Source organism: Mandrillus leucophaeus, unplaced genomic scaffold, assembly GCF_000951045.1.
Source record: "Mandrillus leucophaeus isolate KB7577 unplaced genomic scaffold, Mleu.le_1.0 Scaffold191, whole genome shotgun sequence".
NCBI classification, from domain to species: Eukaryota; Metazoa; Chordata; class Mammalia; order Primates; family Cercopithecidae; genus Mandrillus; species Mandrillus leucophaeus.
This window is the reverse complement of record NW_012101932.1, coordinates 5313211-5334136: the sequence shown is the minus strand read 5'-3', so window position 1 is coordinate 5334136 and position 20926 is coordinate 5313211. Positions and strand designations below refer to the sequence as shown.

General features: G+C 36.9%; 2 protein-coding genes across 4 annotated transcripts in view; one reads left to right on the top strand and one right to left on the bottom strand.

The window, feature by feature from the left end:
* FGF2 (fibroblast growth factor 2 (basic)) overlaps positions 1-13205 on the top strand; it is a 71707-nt gene extending 58502 nt beyond the window's left edge. The window contains exon 3 of the mRNA XM_011978247.1: positions 7198-13205. Within this exon, the coding sequence (XP_011833637.1) occupies positions 7198-7383 (186 nt within the window). The 3' untranslated portion in view covers positions 7384-13205. The remainder of the gene's footprint in view (positions 1-7197) is intronic.
* The window catches only part of NUDT6 (nudix (nucleoside diphosphate linked moiety X)-type motif 6), a 31330-nt gene continuing 18036 nt past the window's right edge, over positions 7633-20926 (bottom strand). For all 3 annotated transcript variants that reach the window (XM_011978249.1, XM_011978248.1, XM_011978250.1), the window contains 2 exons: positions 12596-12650; positions 7633-8214 (listed from right to left, as the gene is read on the bottom strand). In XM_011978249.1, coding sequence (XP_011833639.1) covers positions 7817-8214; positions 12596-12641 — 444 coding nt within the window. In that variant the 5' untranslated portion in view covers positions 12642-12650 and the 3' untranslated portion in view covers positions 7633-7816. The remainder of the gene's footprint in view (positions 8215-12595; positions 12651-20926) is intronic.

Below are 20926 nucleotides of genomic sequence, written 5' to 3'. Positions count from 1 at the left end.
CAGTAAATGGAGCATGGGGAAATGGTCATAAGGTTCAAATCTAAAATTAGGAGTGGACCAGAATTGTGAGGCCAGTGCCTAAGGAAGGGAGAGTAGGGGTGAGAGGAGGTACTGTGGAGATATGAGGAGAACTTACTCATGTGCTTATTTCTTTCCTTATTGTGTACTAAGGCTATTAGAGATTAGGAGGGATTCTAAAGACCATCTAATCCAATCTTCTTATTTTACAGAGGAGGAAAGTGATGCCCAGAGAAGTTAAAGGACTTGATTGAAAATACTAGTTAGGGATCAAGGCGATATTGGAATCTAGGTTTCTTGGCCCTTCAGAGATCCTCACAGATGTCAAGTTTGGATAGTCGATGCTTGGAAAGGGTCATCTGGTCTATTTTCCTTAGGGAATAAATAGTTCATAAAGTTAAACCATATTCTGTATTTCAGTTTCTAGTCTGGATTTTCCCCAGTCCTAGTTCTCTAGTTCTTATTTCGATTTTGTAACGTCATTGAATTGTATTTTTATTGTAAGCTTACAATAAAAATAGCTTACAAAAAAAAAGTTCCATTTGTTCATTAATTTAGCAAATATTTATTGATGACTTACTATGTGCCAAGCACTGATATAGCAGTAGAAACAATAGATGAAAATCTTCACAAACATGCCGTTGATAGTCTGGTGAAATAAAGTCATATGTATATATGAATCATCTGTATTTGGGCATAGTAGAGCACAGGAATGCATGAGGTGCTCTTATTTTTCACATTATAGCTAGAGTTGCTGTATCTAGTGACTTGAGAAATTCATTTTTGTGGTGGTACTTGTAGCCCTAGAGTCAGTCTTTAAAAAAATAGTTTTTAGTCTTACGATGGCTTTGGACTTGCAGAAAAGTTATAAAGATAACACAGACAGTGTGTATATATTCCACACTGAGTTTCATTTATTATTAACATCCTACATTAGTATGGTACACGTGTCACAACTAATGAACCAATACTGATATGTTATTATTAGCTAAAGTCCATACTTTATTCATGTTTCCTTAGTTTTTCCTAATATTCTTTTTCTGTTCCAGGATACCATATTTAGTTATCATGTCTCCTTAGTTTCCTCCAGACTGTGACAGTTTCTTAGACTTTCCTTATTTTTGATTACTTTGATAGTTTGAGGAGTACTGTTGAGGTATTTTTTAGAATGTCCTTAACTATCTTTGGATCCTCTTTTTTTTTCTTCTTTTTTTGAGACAGAGTCTTGCTCTGTCTCCCAGGCTGGAGGGCAGTGGTGTGATCATAGATCACCACAACCTTGAATTCTTGGGCTGAAGCGATCCTCCCATCTTGGCCTCCTAAGTAGCTGGGACTACAGGTGCATGTCACCATACTCTACTAATTTATTTTTATTTTTAGTAGAGATGAGGTCTCGCTATATTGCCCAAATTGGTCTCAAACTCCTGGGCTCAATAATCCTCCTGCCTTGGCCTCCCAAAGTGCTGGGATGACAAGTGTGAGCCATTGCACCTGGCCTGATTTTCTTTTTTTCATGGGTAGATAGGAATTTGAGTGTTTGAGAGGAAGAATATAGAAGTTAAGTACCATTTTTGTGGCATATAATGATGTATGTTATCCTTATGATTGATCACTCATGATATAATCCTTGTTCAACTGGCTGAGATAGTATTTGTGTCCACTGTAAAGTTACCCTTTCACTTACTTTCTATACCATACTGTCTGGAAGGAAGTCACCATGCATAGTCTATACTTAAGAGATCGAGATGATGGTTATGCTCCACCTCCTTGAGGGGGTAGTATCTATATAATTTGTCATTCTTTTTCATGGGAAATTTGTTCATTTTCCTCCATTTATTTATTTATTCAATCATTTATATCAATATGTATTCACAGATATTTGTTTTATACTTTGAGTTATAATCCAATACTACATTATTTATTTTGTTGCTCAAATAGTTCCAGCTTTGGCCATTGGGAGCTCTTTCAGTTGGTTCCTGTGCTCTCCTCTTTGATGTACTCCTATCAATGCATTTATTTTGAGTACTTCATTACTTTTTGGTCTACAAGATGCTCCAGGCTCATTTAATATATTCCCTACTCCACCCTAGAATGAGCCACTTCTCCAAAGAGCATTGGTTTCTTTTATTAGAGAATGGTATTAGAAACCACAAACTGGAATGCTGGGTGTGCTTGTTGCTACTGAAGTATCTTTGCTTCTAAGCCCTCACAGCTGACAGAGCAAGAAATGGTGGTATATCCTAGCCTGGATATATACATGTATTTATAGATATTTCTATATTTGGCCATCTGTATCAATATTAATATGAGGCCGAGCATGGTGGCTCACATCTGTAATCCCAGCACTCTGGGAGTCTGAGGCGGGTGGACCACAATGTCAGGAGTTCGAGACCAGCCTGACCAAAATGGTAAAACCCTGTCTCTACTAAAAATACAAAAATTAGCCAGGGGTGGTGGTGCGTGCCTGTAATCCCAGCTCCTCAGGAGGCTGAGGCAGGAGAATCGCTTGAACCTGGGAGGCAGAGGTTGTGGTGAGCCGACCTCATGCCACTGCACTCCAGCCTGCATGACAGAGCGAGACTCTGTCTCAAAAACAGACAAACCAACAAACAAACGAATACGTAAATATGAGTTCATTCATACTGATATCTCCAACCTTAACCCATCAATAACACATGAATATTTTAGCAGTCCCCCCTACTTGCTTGTGTGTAACCTGCCACCCCCAATAGTGAGAAACATGGCTCCCACCATCTCCTGGGATCAGTTTTTCATTATGTAGAAATATCTCACATAACTTTATTTTGTTTTTGAAATTCCAAAGTACATTAACTATCCAGACAAAAAACAAACTTCTAAAAGTATTGATTATGCTTTTTCACGCTACATTAGAGTCTGCTCTATTCAAATACTCCGCACAAGGGGTCAAACTGCCAGCACTATCTTTAACATCATTAGCATCATTATCAATATCAATAAATGGTTATTGGGCCCCACTTATAGAACCACAAACTAAGGTGCTTTATGTAGACAGCCTCCGTGGGAACCTTGAGGTGTTGCCCCATCACTAACACATGATAAATTTGTATCACTATCATATGTATACATCTACATTTCTTTTTTAGGTTTCATACCTTTTAGACCTGACAATGCTTGTTTACTGACATTATTGTATATAACACACTTTATGGTATTCCAAATAAATTAGCACTTTTCAATTTCTAGTTCCGTGGTTATTAGCATTAGCAAAAAGAAGGAAAAAAAGTTAAATGATGTGTCTGTTGCCTAGTAGGTGCTCAGTAAATACTCACTATCTCCATTTGGATGTCTGACATTCCTCTCAAACTCAATACTTGCAAAACTGAATTATTAATCTTTTCCTATAAAATTTGTTCATACTCATAGCCCTCCCCACCACGGTTGATGGCAAGTTTCCCATTCTAGAACAAAAACTTCAGTGCCATTATTAATTCCCTGTTTTTCTCATACCATGCAACCAATCCATCAGGAAACCCTATTAAGTCTACCTTCAAAATATGTCCAAAAGCAGACACCTCTTTACCATTTCTACTGCTACCTCCATGATCTGAACCTTCATTCTCACTGCCTGTATTACTGAATAACCCTTTATCTGGCCTCTCTAAGTCTGCTTCTGGCCCTCTGTAGTCTTGGCAGCCAGAATAATCCTAGAAAAAGATGTCAGATCATGTTATTTTTCTGCTCAAAAGCCTCCAGTGGCTCTCTATTTTCTTAGAATAAGAGCCAAATATTTACAATAGCCTACAAAACTATAAGATCTGCCCCCTCTCCCATCCCATTACCTCTCTGATCTCATTTCCTGCTACTCTTCCCACACTGGCGTACTTGCTACCCCTCAAACACTCTGCGTATGATCCTGTTGTAGGGCTTTTGCACTGGCTTTTCCTCTGACGTGAACGCTCTTCTCTGATATCTGGATGGCTAATGCCTTCATCTCCTTCAAGTATTTGCTCAAATGTCACTTTCTCAATGGAGCCTCCTGTGACCATGCTATTTAATATTGCAGCTAGCTTCTATCCCTCACCATTCCTAGTCCCTGTTACCCTGTTCAGCTTTACTTTTTTCTCAGTTTTCTTATATTCTAACATAGAATATAATTTATTCGTGTATGCTTATTGCTTATTGTGTGTCTCCCCCAGCTAGAATTTGAGTGGCATAAAGGCAGGCATCTTGTTCAGTTTTGTTCATTGATGTGTCCTAGATGCCTGGAAGAAAAAAATATATAGATTGAATGAATAAATGTATTATTTGAACTCTATGCTTCCTCTACCTCTAAATTATTCTTCAATTTTAAAAAAGCAACAAATAAAGGAAAACTTAATTTGATATAAAGGTATCAAGTAGGTGTAAGGGCAAAAGGTATCCAAAATCTGAAATGTTACCAGAAGCACTGAGTTTTAAATTCCTCATTTGTTAATGAGTATAATAATGTTAAAATATTGTTGTGACTTTTAAAGAAAAGTATATGCATAAAAGCAGTCAATAATCATGCATTAAGGGATTTCTCAGCTCTTAGGCCTATATAAAATAAGGCCTTGGAAACAAGGTACAAGTTGTTATAAGCCCTTAGAAGCCACTTTCTTTGTGGTGGCATTCCTCTGAAGACCACTTTTTATCCGAAGTTTGAAATGCTGAGCAAACACTGAGAATAGGAAAAGAGTTCTTTAAATATGTTTATAAAGATTAATAAAATTATATTGTACCAGTTTTAATAGGAACACTGAGATCACAGTCACTGAAGATGACTTGGAAACTTAGAATGGAGACAATTGAAAATTGTATATATGTTGCTCTGTTAAACATCTACTTTTCTTGACTACTAAATTTTGACCCTACTACTCATTTTTTAAAAAATGCAGTTTGTTTTCAAGAGCAAAAGAGTTGTTTAGTAAATTTACGTTGCTGAGCATTCAGCACAGATGTAAGTTTTCCTTCCCTCCACTGTTTTTTTCCAAAAGTAGAAATAACTTCTGTAATAAATAAATAAATAAGTTAATTAATTAATTAATAAGCTGTGGGTTCTATCATGTGTCCACTTAGTCCCTGGTACTGTTTCTTTTCTCTGAAATATTAGGAACTGGCTGAAAAGGCAAATGTTATTGGCATAGTTAGTATTCCAGTATGCCAAGCATTGTAGGGAGTGCCAGCTAGCAAGGTGGGGCATCCGGGAAGCTGATAGAATACCAACAAATGAACATATGACTAAATGCTGTTGTTTAAGTTTACGTCTGGGGAATCAGCCTATGAAGTTCCATGGTGACCTTTCATGTTGTCTTTATGATTACTATGAATTTTCCTTTCACTCTTTATTTCCCTTCCACTTCTATTCTTGATCTTAAACCTGGAGTAGGGAAAAGGGAAGATTTTTTTTCTTTTATCAGTGTCAATGAAGATGACAGAATAAAGTAACACAGGTTAACTTCAGTTCATACGAGAGGGGCACTAAATTTCACTAGAGGTAGAGTAAAAGTATTGGATTTGGAATACATTGGTCTGTATTACTCTAGGTTTAGGTGTTTCACTCTTATCACATTTGAATCTTTATGAACAGCACAAGATAGCCCTGTGTTTCATATAGCTGGGTTCTGTCAATGTGTGCTTCTCTGTAAGGCTGTGATTTATTTGCATCATAAAGAATTGAGTTTATTAGTAACATATTACATAATGGGCAAATTAGTTACGTTTGTATTTCAGTTTTTAAAAATCCAATTAACAGTGTTCAAAATATTAAAACCAAGTAAATATCCAGTAACATTCTCATCTCTAGAAGATTACAGGATCAATACCACACCCTTACTTTAGATGGCTGAGACACATTAGTCACTTTTAGTTCTTTCCCAGGCTTTACTTTTCATTTTTGTTATTATGCCAGCTCTTTTCCTTGTTTTGCCAATTAATTTATGTTCTTGTCAAAATTTGTGCCATTGTTTGCCTTATCTTAGAACCAAGGAATCTGGGAAAAGGTTCAAGTCTTTTTAATGTGGGTTTTTCCAAACCTGAAGTTTCCTATATGAGTATATAGAAATAAACTGGAATGTGGTATTAATACAAAACCATATATTTATATACCTCTGTATACATCTTATATTTATGTGTTTAGATAAAATTTACATGTGTTTTCTATATAAGTTTATCATTCAATTGATATATATACACATAATTATAATATAAAAATGATTTTTCCTTTTTTTCTTTTGAAGTGAATAAATTGATTTTTCCCTTTTGAGGTCAGTAAGTATCATCAGTGCTACCCTGTGCAGTTGCTTTTTGAACATTTATCTTAAATAATGTGGTAGCTATTAGATTCCATTACTTGGAGTATTATTTCCAGGTCTTTTTGAAAGCCAGCTATCCTTTTTTTTCCTGATAAATAGTTGAATTGAAATTAAAATGCAAAGTCCCTTCCTCCTGAAAGAGACTGCCAGAAATCAATATGATACTTACTTATTCCTCATTGTCTAACAGTGTTTAGAGATTGTTAATCATATGTAATATAATGTTCCAATATTATTTTTGGCATTATATGCCAATAGCTATTTTCTGTACAATAAACTATTCATTATTATACCATAAAACAACATTAGCCACTTAAAAATTTTTGTCAAAATTTGGGGAATTAATTCTGCTTGTGAGCAAAGTATTAACAAATCTCCTTCTTCTGTATGGAAAGATTACAATGGGTTAGCCTTCTGCTAGTGCTTCACTGTATCTCTGATAAAAGTAAAAATGATCCCTGATTGGTTACTCGCCTTGGGACTGGGAGGAGTGTGGATGGATCATAAATACTGCTGGAAGCTACAGCTTTGGGCTTCCCATAGCATACTTCTTCTTACTGGGTATGTCCCTCCTTGTGTTTAACACCTGATCTGTCTGTTTTGGAGCTGGAGAATGGTCTCTGAACTCCTACTGAAGTGACATACTTGATGCTGTCCTGCTGACATGCTGTGTTCCCGGCCTGTGTCCTTCTTCAGAACTAGTCTGTGTCACATTTTGGCCCACTGAATCTTGTTAGTTTGATTGCCCTGCTGAACCCAACACCACTGCAGCTGGTTGAGCAGAATAGGCATTATACTATCATAAATATTTAATATAAAAAGTGTAATAATAATAATAACAAGTAATTCTTCCTTTATTTTTCAGAAATGTGTTACGGATGAGTGTTTCTTTTTTGAACGATTGGAATCTAATAACTACAATACTTACCGGTCAAGGAAATACACCAGTTGGTATGTGGCACTGAAACGAACTGGGCAGTATAAACTTGGATCCAAAACAGGACCTGGGCAGAAAGCTATACTTTTTCTTCCAATGTCTGCTAAGAGCTGATTTTAATGGCCACATCTAATCTCATTTCACATGAAAGAAGAAGTATATTTTAGAAATTTGTTAATGAGAGTAAAAGAAAATAAATGTGTATAGCTCAGTTTGGATAATTGGTCAAACAACTTTTTATCTGGTAGTAAAATATGTAACCATTGTCCCAGTAAAGAAAACAAAAATTGTTGAAAAATGTATAGACTTCCCCCTTTTATATAGCATCTGCTATTACCCAGTGAAGCTTACCTAGAGCAATGATCTTTTTCATGCATTTGCTTTATTCAGAAAGAGGCTTTTAAAATGTGCACATTTAGAAACAAAATTTCTTCATGGAAATCATATACATTAGAAAGTTACAGCCAGATATTTAATCAATGCAAAATATCCACTGTTTCTTATATCATTCATTAGTCTACATGTTTCTAAACATATAAATGTGAATTTAATAAATTCCTTTCATAGTTTTATAATTATCTGGCAGTTCCTTGTGATAGAGTTTATAAAACAGGCCTGTGTGGACTGCTGGAAGTTCTTCCACAGTCAGGTCAATTTTGTCAAACCCTTCTCTGTACCCATATAGCAACAGCCTAGCAACTCTGCTGGTGATGGGAGTTGTATTTTCAGTCTTGGCCAGGTCATTGAGATCCATCCACTCACATCTTAAGCATTCATGCTGGCAAAAATTTATTGTGAATGAATATGGCTTTAGGCGGCAGACGATATACATATCTGACTTCCCAAAAGCTCCAGGATTTGTGTGCTGTTGCCGAATACTTAGGAGGGACCTGAATTCTGATTTTATACCAGTCTCTTCAAAAACTTCTCGAACTGCTGTGTCTCCTACATTTAAAAGAGATGTACAAATCAATAATAATTACACTTTTAGAAACTGTATCATCAAAGATTTTCAGCTAAAGTAGCATCATGTAAAGACTCAAAACATTATCCTAACAAAGTAGTTTTCAATACAAATTCTTTGCCTTGTGGACATCAAGAAATCCCAAAATATTTTCTTACCACTGTAAATTGAAGAAGCTTTTGAAATGCTGAATATTTCTTTGGCTGCTACTAGAAGGCTTATCTACCTGTACATTTTTGGGGTCAGCTCTTTTTAAGTTCTTGCTGCTCTGTTTTCCAAAAGGTAAAAATATAGATTGAAAAGTTAAAACATGTTGCATGGCTGCAGTTCCTTCGTTTCTCGAGATAATATTCCAAAGAACTTAGATTCATTTCTTGAACACCGAAATGCTGGAGGTATTTCATCAGTTTTCAAAAAACTTGGAATATAAATATTTCTATAATTCAACAAAGGTTTTCACATTTTGTAAGGTTCATTTTTCAATTAAATGCAAATTTTGTGGCAGGATTTTTATTGCCATTAACATATTTTTGTGGCAGCTTTTTCTACACATCCAGATGGACCCTCTAACTGGGCTTTCTCTAATTTTGTGATGCTCTGTCATTGTCTCCCAAGGCATTTAGGAGAAGCCCTTTAGAAAGCTGCCTTCCTCTACCACTTTGCTGGAAAGCTTCACAATTGTCACAGAGATTTTTGTTCCAATACTCTTTTTGCCTCCATTTTTCTTGTTTGTCAAATAGTAAATGATATTTGCCCTTACAGTAATCCTACTGGTGAAAAATATGCAAAGAAGAGGAAGTCACAGAAACATGTCTCAATTCCCATGTTCTCTGACTGTAGACTCTTACCAATCCCCTGGATATGCTCTTGTATTTTCCCTCTAATAGCTATGGAAAGATGCATAGAAAGAGTATAATGTTTTAAAACATAAGGCATTTATCTGCCATTTTTAAATTACATGCTGACTTCCCTTACAATTGAGATTTGCCCGTAGGTTAAACATGGTTAGAAATAACTGAAAGCATAAAAGAAAAATCTAGGCCGGGTACAGTGGCTCATGCCTATATTCCCTGCACTTTGGGAGGCCAAAGCAGGAAGATCGCTTGAGCCCAGGAGTTCAAGACCAACCTGGGCAACATGGTGAAACCCCGTCTCTACAAATAAACACAAAAATTAGTCAGGCATGGTGGCATGCACATGTGGTCTCAGATACTTGGGAGGATGAGGTGGGAGGGTCGATCACTTGAGGCCAAGAGGTCAAGGCTGCAGTGAGCCATAATCATGCCACTGCACTCCAGCCTAGGTGACAGAGTGATACTTTGTCTCAAAAAAAGGGAGAAATTTTCCTTAATAAGAAAAGTAATTTTTACTCTGACATTCAATACATTTATTATTAAATGTATTATTAAAGATGGTAGCACTAGTCTTAAATTGTATAAAATATCCCCTAACATGTTTAAAAGTCCATTGTTATTCATTATGCTTTGAAAAATAATTATGGGGAAATACATGTTTGTTATTAAATTTATTATTAAAGATAGTAGCACTAGTCTTAAATTTGATATAACATCTCCTAACTTGTTTAAATGTCCACTTTCATTCTTTATGTTTGAAAATAAATTATGGGGATCCTATTTAGCTCTTAGTATCACTAATCAAAAGTTCAGCGTGTAGCTTATGATCTATGCTGTTTCTATGCTGTGGAAGCACCGGACGGGGGTAGTAAGCAAATATGCCCTGCTCAGCAGTCACCATAGCAGCTGACTGAAAATCAGCACTGCCTGAGTAGTTTTGATCATTTTAACTTAAATCACTAACTGACTGAAATTTGAATGGGCAAATAAGTGCTTTTGTCTCCAGAGTATGGGAGACCCACCTCGAGATGGATTTCTTCCCCAAAGATTTCAAGATGAAATCAGGATAGTGTGCTTTATTCTGTTGTATTTTTTATTATTTTAATATACTGTAAGCTAAACTGAAATAACATTTGCTGTTTTATAGGTTTGAAGAACATAGGAAAAACTAAGAGGTTTTGTTTTATTTTTGCTGATGAAGAGATATGTTTAAATATGTTGTATTGTTTTGTTTAGTTACAGGACAATAATGAAATGGAGTTTATATTTGTTATTTCTATTTTGTTATATTTAATAATAGAATTAGATTGAAATAAAATATAATGGGAAATAATCTGCAGAATGTGGGTTTTCCTGGTGTTTCCCTCTGACTCTAGTGCACTGATGATCTCTCATAAGGCTCAGCTGTTTTATAGTTCTCTGGCTAATGCAGGAGATTCTCTTCCTGCCAGTGGTAATATGATTTTTTAGGAAGGCAGTTTGTCAATTTTAATCTTGTGGATACCTTTATACTCTTAGGGTATTATTTTATATAAAAGCCTTGAGGGTTGCATTCTATTTTCTATATGACCCTCTTGATTTTTAAAAAAACACTATGGATAACAATTCTTCATTTACCTAGTATTATGAAAGAATGAAGGATTTCAAACAAATGTGTTTCCCAGTTAACTAGAGTTTACTGTTTGAGCCAATATCAATATTTAACTGTTTGTGATGGCAGTATTCCTAAAGTACATTGCATGTTTTCCTAAATACAGAGTTTAAATAATTTCAGTAATTATTAGGTGATCCAGCTTCATCATTAAGAATATCTTTTGTTTTATGTTGAGTTAGAAATGCCCTCATATAGACATAGTCTTTCAGACCTCTACTGTCAGTTTTCATTTCTAGCTGCTTTCAGGGTTTTATTAATTTTAAGGCAAAGCTTAATTTATACTAAGCTTGGGAAGTATGGCTAACGCCAACTGCAGTTTTTTCTTCTTAATTCCACATGACTGAGAGCTCTTAATTCCATATGGTCTCTGGATAGGTGGGTTGTTGTGACAACCACGCTTTTTTTTCTTTTCTTTTTTTTTTTTTTTAAAAAAAAAGGTAGTGAATTTTTAATTATCTGGACTTTAAGACGGATTCTGGAGTATACTTAGGCCTGAAATTATACGTATTTGGCTTGGAAATATGTGTTTCTTCAGTGACATCTACAAATAAGTATAGCTGAAATTCAGAGGACCCATAAAAGTTCACATGAAAAAAATCAATTCATTTGAAAAGGCAAGATGCAGGAGAGAGGAAGCCTTGCAAACCTGCAGACTGCTTTTTGCCCAATATGAATTGGGTAAGGATGCAAAACATAAACTTAATTAGCTCACATGCCCTGCTGTCACATGGCACCAGTGGATAGTGTGAGAGAATTAGACTGTAGAACAAATGGCCTTCTCTTTCAGCATTCGCACCACTACAAAATCATCTTTTATATCAACAGAACAGTAAGCATAAACTAAGCAAAAGGTCAGTAAGTACCTGAAACCAAGATTGACTACAGATATATCTTAATGCAATCAATTTTCTGATGGATTGTTAGGAGTTGGCTACATAATGTACATATGGTATTTTGGTTTGTGTAAAAGTTTTAAAAATCAAACTGTAAGTACATAGACATTTTTAAATAAAATATTTAAAGGCAATTTAGAAAACTGCCTTAATATCATTGTTGGCTAAATAGAATAGGGGACATGCATATTAAGGAAAAGTTCATGGAGAAATAACATTGGTATCAAACAAATATATTGATTTGTTATGATACACATTGAATTTGATCCAATGGTTTAAGGAATAGGTAGGAAAATTTGGTTTCTATTTTTCGATTTCCTGTAAATCAGTGACATAAATAATTTTTAGCTTATTTTGTATTTCGCTGTCTTAAATACTGAGCTCAGTAAATTGTGTTAGGGGGTTATTTCTCAGTTGAGACTTTCTTATATGACATTTTACTATGTTTTGGCTTCCTGACTATTAAAAATAAATAGTAGATACAATTTTCATGAAGTGAAGAATTACATCACCACTGCTCTATAATTGACTTTATTATATTTATTTCAAAGTTCATTTAAAGGCTACTATTCATCCTCCATGATGGAATGATCAGGAATTTGTTTTCTCATAGTTTAATTCCAACAACAATATTAGTCATATCCAAAATAACCTTTAATGCTAAACTTTACTGATGTATATCCAAAACTTCTCCATTTCAGGCAAATTAATCCAGAAGCAGTCATAAACAAAAGAATAGGTGGTATGTTCCTAATGATATTATTTCTACTAATGGAATAAATTATAATATTAGAAATTATGCTGCTAATTATATCAGCTCTGAGGTCATTTCTGAAATGTTCTGACTTAGTCTGAACAAATCAGAAAATTTAAATTTTTATTCTTAGCTATAAATCAAGAAAATAAACACATTAATTTCCTCAACATTTTCAAGCCAATTAAAAATATGGAAGATACACACCAATATCTTCTCCAGGCTCTGACAGGCCCCCTGGAAACTTCCACATATTTTTCAACTGCAGTATAAAGTCAGAAAATAAAGTTAACATAACTTTCACTAACACACACACGTAGATTTCACAAAATCCTCCTATAATTGGTCAAAGTGGTTGAGAATATATTTTTTAGTAATTGCATGCAAAATTTTTCTAGCTTCCATCCTTTCTCCCTCATTTCTTTTTTTGCGGGGAGCTGGTAACTGATGCAATCTTTTCCCACCTTTTCTCTTTAGGACATAGAAGTGGTTTTGTTTGGTTAATGTGATAAGTTCTGTATGAATGAAACATTGGAGGGAAACATCTACTGAATTTCTGTAATTTAAAATATTTTGCTGCTAGTTGACTATGAACAAATAGAAGAATCTTACAGATGCTGCTATAAATAAGTAGAAAATACAGTATAAATTTCATCACTACAGTATGCTGTTTTAAAATCTATTTCTTATATTGTATTTCTAATCAGATGTATTACTCTTATTTCTATTGTATGTGTTAATGATTTTATGTAAAAATGTAATTGCTTTTCATGAGTAGTATGAATAAAATTGATTAGTTTGTGTTTCCTTGTCTCCCATTTCTTTGTGTCTTCTTGTCTATGATTTCTTTTTTCTTTTGTTAGGGAGGGGCAGGTGGAAAGATCTGATCTTGGAATAGGGATAAATATAGAAAAATATATTAAAAACAATTATGAGATGACATGGACAATATTCTTATGACTGACATGATTACTTTTTTTCCTGTTAGAGTTCTGTTATATCTATCCATCACATGATAAAAACTAAAGCATGAGAAATTATAACATACTCGTAAGGGAGCTGTACCTTTGGCTAGTACCTTATACTCTTCATTCATAAAACAAGTTATGGACCTTTTACTGGTTTGCTTTGTGACCCACTTATTTCCTGGATGACTGCTTCTTAAAAGAATGTGTCATTATTCAACTATGCTAGGTTGGAGACCAGTGGCATGGTTCCCAGAGTTTCCATAGACTGTTGATTATGTGGGTACAGAATTCAGGCTTTGAGTGTCTGGGCTAGGCTTGACATTAATTTATAAAGGATATTATGCTTTACTTTATTAATGTAGAAATATATCTGTAAATATACCTCTATATCAATGCACTATCTTCTAGATTCCATTTCAAAATAGTCCCAGAAGGTTTATTTCTCCAGAAACTATGCAGTCTTTGTCTGACAAGATGTTGAACTTTACCACCATAAATTCCATTTACATTTTGAGATAGCATCTCATTCGGCTGGCCAACCTGGAGTACAGTGGCACCATCAGAGCTCACTGCAGTCTTGACCTGCCTGGGCTCAGGTGATTCTCCCACCTCGGCCTCCCGAGTAGTTGGGACTACAGGTGTGCACCACCACACCTAATTTTTTTTTTTTTTTAAAAAGATGAGATTTCACCATGTTGACCAGGCTGGTCTTGAACTCCTGAGGCTCAGGCAATCCTCCCACCTGGGCTTCCCAAAGTGCTGGGGTTACAGGCGTGAGCTACCATAACCAGCCTGTAAGTTCTGTTTCTAACAGAAGAAAAGTTATAATGGAGCAGACAAATGTTTCCTAAAAACAACAAAAGCTGACTTTAGAAATCTTTAACCATAAATGATTAGAGATTGATTGTTAATTAAATCTGGAGATGAACTTATTAGAAGGGGGAAAATGCTAGACATAAGGACTGAAAACAGCTCACACAAATTTGATTTTGACTATTTTATAAATTAAACCTTTTATATGGAAATATTAGGTATATGTTTATGCTGGTAAGTATTTTGTGACATTTTATGGCACCATTTAGGCTTTTAAAATGCTTACTTCCCTAAAAAAGCTTGAGCCTGGGTGTAGTCTAAGTAGTAGAGAGGCCTAAGCTATGTGGTTTGTGAAAAATCTAGTTAATGTCCTACATATGATCAATAGTGAGATGAGCATGTCTTCCCACTTCTTTTCTTTATATCAAACAATTCCCATTAGCTGTGTTTAACAATATAGCAACATTAAAATACTAATGCTGGGCACAGTGCCTCACATCTGTAATCCCAGCGCTTTGGGAGGCTGAGACGGGAAGATCACTTGAGCCTCGGAGTTCAAGGCTGCAGTGAGTTGTGCCACTGCACTCCAGCCTGGGCAACAGAGTGAGACCCCACACGCTGTGTTGCGGGTCTGACCCGCAGACCCTAACCAAGTGACCGATGAAAAAATGCACTCAGACACAGATATCCAATGAAAGAATGGGCTGGGGACTGGGCCACTCAGAAAGAATTGCAGCAGCCACCGGTGCTGCAGACATTTATTCAGTACAGATTTAATGACAAAGGCCTTGAGTCAACACAGTTGTGGGTAATTAACATGGTCGCACCCACCCCACCCCACCCCACCCCACCCCCAACCGCTGCTGCCCCAGAGAGAGTAGTCCTGCGTGCGGATGATTTAAGGGCGCCCTCAACCCCGCCGCCAACGCCCCAGAGAGGGTAGTCCTGTGCTTGCCATGATTAACTTACCTAGATCAGTTTCTTTACACCCCCTTGTTACCTAAACTAAGCTTTCAGGCACCGGATAAGAGAATCTGGCTGCCTTCAACCAAATCCTTTCCCTAAACTTTTGTAAAACCTCCCAGCCTTCCAAGAAGGTTTTCATCTTCCTACAATTTTTTCCACCACCCTGACCGATCTCCTACACTATACTAAATATTTTTATAAGAATTATGCACATTTAAACTTCACAATACTCCCATGAGAGGCCTATAATTTGTTTCCATTTTAGAGGTGATGAAACTGAGGGCATAAAAACACTTGCCTGGGGTCACACACCTAGTACGTGATAAACTCAGTGTTAAAATCCAGGCAGGCTTTTTCTAACCATCTTTTAAGAAATTGTAAAAGTCGATTTGATATTTTCTCACTAATCCTTAATGACTACACTGCTTTTTCATATACCTTTTAATTTTTTCCTTGGACCTAGTTGGAACATTCTATATAAATCCAATTAGATTCTGTGTGTTAGACTTACACTTTTCCAGGGCTCACAAATTTGGACTACAGTTTAGTGCCAAATGTCTTTTTATCTATCTGTTGCTTGTGAGTTCCCCATCTAGAATGCTCTGATTGGCATGGAATTTATTTCCTAGCTAGTGATCTTTTATTATTCTTTCTTTCCAGTATATTGTTTTATGAGGAAAAAATTACTGAGGATCGGTTTTGAAAAAGTAGCCTATGAGATTATGCTTTTCATCTTTGTTCTCCCTTCCTATAAAAGAAGATGATATCTCTGTGCCTCAAGTGTAAAATTCCATGATCCTTTTTTTCCCTAATCTTAAAAAAGGAACTTTCCACTCTCTTGTGAAAGAAATATTCTAAAATGCTCTTGTGCTTAGCTGCTTTGTGGGATGCTACTCAACAGTCACATATATGACCCCTCCCTGCTTTGAGTTGGTGAGGTCTAGCTCCTTTAAGCATATCTGATTTTCACATACTACAAAAGGTATAGTATCCTTTTAACTTACAAAAATATGTGTTTTTAAACCATATTTAGAGTAGTTCCATCATATTTTGGAATGATGAGTATGACAATTTTCCTATACATTTTCCAATTATAAATCTAATGTTCTGTGTGTGTGTGTGTGTGTGTGTGTGTGTGTGTGTGTGTAGCAGTAAATGGAAAACAGAAGACAGTGTGGATGAAGTAAGGGTGGTCTCATCACTGCAATCCTTCCTTCCTCAGTGTTAGAAATTGCTGGCCCAAGAAATAGTCATTTTAGCTACCAAGAAAGGGTAAATTTTCTGATGCATTTTTTAGAGATATTAACAGAATGTAAGATACTTTCTCTGTTAAAGCATGTTCAAGTTTAAAACCACTATTTCTTTGAAAACTTATCCTGAAGATAAACTCAAGTTTATTTTAGGGTTTCTAGAATGGGTGAAAATGATTCATTTTCTGATTCTTTTTCTATTTTCTCTGTTCCACAGACATCTGCTTTCCTAAGCAAAGTATTCATTTTAAGACCTTCCCTAGGCATGGCTACTGAAATCCTAACCAGAAGTTTGTGTAAACACAACCCTTAAAAGACTATTAATTTCTGGCCGGGCGCGGTGGCTCAAGCCTGTAATCCCAGCACTTTGGGAGGCCGAGGCGGGTGGATCACGAGGTCAGGAGATCGAGACTATCCTGGCTAACATGGTGAAACCCCGTCTCTACTAAAAATACAAAAAACTAGCCAGGCGTGGTGGCGGGCGCCTGTAGTCTCAGCTACTTGGGAGGCTGAGGCGGGAGAATGGCATGAACCCGGGAGGCGGAGCTTGCAGTGAGCCGAGATCACGCCACTGCACTCCAGCCTGGGAGCACAGCGAGACTCCGTCTCAAAAAAAAAAAAAAAAAAGACTATTAATTTCTTTCAGCCATATCTCAAGAACCAAGAGCAAGGGCACAGACCCGCTAACCTTTTCCCTTTGGTTCTCGTATATATGTGACCTTCTTGTTCTGTCTTTACTCCAACTCGGTCAGATGCCAGAAATTTGGTTATCTTTTATTTTTCATTGTTCTAGTCTTTAATGATCCTATCACCTTTTATAATTCAGAACTACTGTATTTAGATAAATCTCACTAGCTACAATATTATCACTATTACCAATGAGAAAGAAGCTACCATAGAGTGTCTAATAAGTTTGTTCATTCATTCAATAGAAATTATTGAGTGTTAGGTGTTGGGCATACAGAAGTTAATGTATATAGTAAGCGTAAAGAAGTTAATGTATATTGGGCATACAGAAGTTAATGTACATGGCAAACCCAGTCATTCTTTTTATCTTGGCACCATGTATTTTTCTTAATAATACTTATCTCCACCTTACATAATATTTATTCATTTTATTATTTGTATCTTACACATTTGAATGTAAGCTCCATATGTAGAAACTTTGCTTTGCTAAACTCCATATGTGGAAACTATACATCTGTTCACTGATGTATACCTAGTGCTTAGTGCACCATGTATTTTTCTTAATAACACATCTCCACCTTACATAATATTCATCCATTTTATTATTTGTATCTTATGCATTTGAATGTAAGCTCCCTATGTAGAAACTTTACTTTGTTCACTGATGTGTACCTAGTGCTTAGAACAGTGTATACAGCAGACTATGTATAAGAACTCAAGTCATATTCAGTGAATGAATTAATGGGTCCCTACCCTTAACTCTTGAACACCCAGTTTATGGGGTCAAGTCACTGTTCGGTCTTTTATTTCTTAAGATATTGGGGTAGGGATGAAGGACTGGAATATGTGGGTAGGAAAAGAGAAAGGACATGTAGGTGTCAATTTAGATATGTGTTTGAATTTGTGCATATGCTAATGTTGAGGGTTAAATTTTCCCTTGCAAAAAACACTTGACATTAATGCCTGGGGAGTGTGAGGTACGTAAAGAAAGGAGAGAAACTGGCTTGGATATCTGAAAAGAATGCCAATTAGTTATTTATAATAAGTAAATAAGTATCTATAATCTATATATAATTTATTAAACATTAAATATAAATTAAATATAGCTAATAGCTATCAGTTATATTGAAATATCACCTAATAGCAAATATTTACAGAAATTAAATTATTCCATGTCTTATTTTTATTTCAACATTGAACTATATGTTAATTCTTAATTTTCGTATTTTGTTGCTCTCTTAGATGGATCTCTGTTTATAACTTTAAAAAATCAAAACCAAGGCTGGGCATGGTGGCTCACGCCTGTAATCCCAGCACTTTGGGAGGCCGAGGCGGGTGGATCATGAGGTCAGGAGATCGAGACTATCATGGCCAACACGGTGAAACTCTGTCTCTACTAAAAATACAAAAAATTAGCCAGGCGCGGTGGCGGGTGCCTGTAGTCCCAGCTACTCGGGAGGCTGAGGCAGGAGAATGGCGTGAACCTGGGAGGTGGAGCTTGCAGTGAGCTGAGATTGTGCCACTGCACTCCAGTCTGGGAGACACAGCGAGACTCCGTCTCAAAAAAAAAAAAAAAAAAATCAAAACCCTACTTAGGAGTGTCATTCCTACTTAATCCACAAATAAACTGTCTTATATAATTTGAACTTCTTTAGCTTCTACCAGTACCAACTGTCTAAAAGTGTAGGGGGAACATGACTAGATTCTGAAAAGCATCACTTTCTTGTTCTTAAAGGACCAATTATTGGCAGGTTTGAGAATCAGCAGAGCCAGGAAACTCAATGTGCCAGTTTAGTGGTTCTCAAACTTTACATCAGAATCACCTGGAGGGCTTGTAAACCAGAATTGCTGGGCTTTATCCTCTAGAGTTTCAGATTCCACAGATCTGGGGTAGGGCCTGAGAATTTGCATTTTAATAAGTTGATGCTGTTATTGTCTCTCAGCTCCAAATCTACCCTTCCGTACTTGCTTAGTGATGCTCGAGCTGGGATTCTGCTAACCAGTTTCTGCTTTGCCAGCTGACTCCCTTTTACGCTCCACCATTAGACTGCAAGGCAAGAGGAGGAAGGGACTAGCTCCTTACTGTGGGCTTTCTGTATGCTCGTGGTTCCTGTGAGTTATCACTGCTTCAAGGCTGCTTCACTCTAGCAGCAGCAGTTCCTTTCCATAGTATCAGCAGAATCCAGTTTGCAGTTATCCTAACATTTCTAAGAGAAGCTTCATTTTGCATCCCCTTCCCAAGAGGCACCAGCAAGCTGATGCCTCATTCTTAGAGATATGGGTCCAAATAAACCAGCAGCAGCTGAACAGCATGAGGTTTGCGTTTTAGCTGTGTATGGTCCCACATGAAGGAACCCACAACCCACCAGAATGGCATAATGATTACTCTAAACTGAAGACATTGAAGATACAGCAGATGCAGAAAGAAGCATTTCTGAGCTTCCCTTATCTGATTAAAGGCAAAGCTTTCTGAGAATGAAGCTGCCATTAATCCCCTGAGTAGGAGTGGGGGATTGAGGGGGTTGAGGAAGCTTTCAGCCCGGAAGGAGACTGACCGTTAGCACCTAGATGAGAAATTGCATAACAAAACCTTGTCAGAAGCTACCATGCCTGCATGTTTTCACTAGTAGCCCTATACCCCTCTTTCCCCTTTCACTAAGATGGTATAGTATATAGTATATAAACCCTTACTCCTGGCCAAGCCATTCCTTATAGAGTACTCTTGAACTTTTCTCCTGTTAATCTATCTGTTGTCAATTAAAGTACCATCCCCTCCACCCAGTTCTAAGTTGGTAGAGGAAAAGTTTTCTTCCCCACCTACTTTTTTATTTGTTTGTTTTAGACGGAGTCTTCTCTGTCACCCAGGCTGGAGTGTAATGGGATGATCTTGGCTCACTGCAGTCTCCATCTCCCAGGTTCAAGCGATTCTACTTCCTCAGTCTCCTGAGTAGCTGGGATTATAGGCGCACACCACTATGTCTGGCTAATTTTTGTATTTTTGTAGAGACAGGGTTTTACCATGTTGGCCAGGCTGGTCTTGAACTCCTGACCTTGTGATCCGCCTGCCTTGGCCTCCCAAAGTGCCGGGATTACAGGTGTGAGCCACCGTGCCTCCCCTATTCCCTACCTACTTTATGACTTAACGTCTTTGGTTGACTTTCCCAGTCTGTGAAATTAGGAACAGGTTGCTATGATGATTAAAGTAGGTAATTAATATACAGCACATAGTGTGTCCGGATTTGGTTCCTTCCAGTAGGTTTGTGGTCTTGCTGACTTCGAGAATGAAGCTGCGGACCTTCACGGTGAGTGTTACAGCTCTTAAATGTAGCACGGACCCCAAGAGTGAGCAGCAGCAAGATTTATTATGAAGAGCAAAAGAACAAAGCTTCCGCAGCATGGAAGGGGACCCGAGTGGGTTGCCACTGCTGGTTGGAGTGGCCAGCTTTTATTCTCTTATTTGTCCTCGCCCATGTCCTGCGGATTGGTCCATTTTACAGAGCAGTGATTGGTCCATTTCACAGAGTACTCATTGATCCATTTTACAGGGTGCTGATTGGTGTGTTTATAATCCTTTAGCCAGACACAGAGCGCTGACTGGTGCGTTTTTACAGAGTGCTGATTGGTGCATTTACAATCCTTTAGCTAGACACAGAGTGCTGATTGGTGCACTTTTACAGAGTGCGGATTGGTGCATTTACAATCCTTTAGCTAGACACAGAGTGCTGATTGGTGCTTTTTTACAGAGTGCTGATTGGTGCATGTACAATCCTCTAGCTAGACAGAAAAGTTTTCCAAGTCCCAGTCGACCCAGAAAGTCCAGCTGGCTTCACCTCTCAGTAGGATAGTGTGAAGCA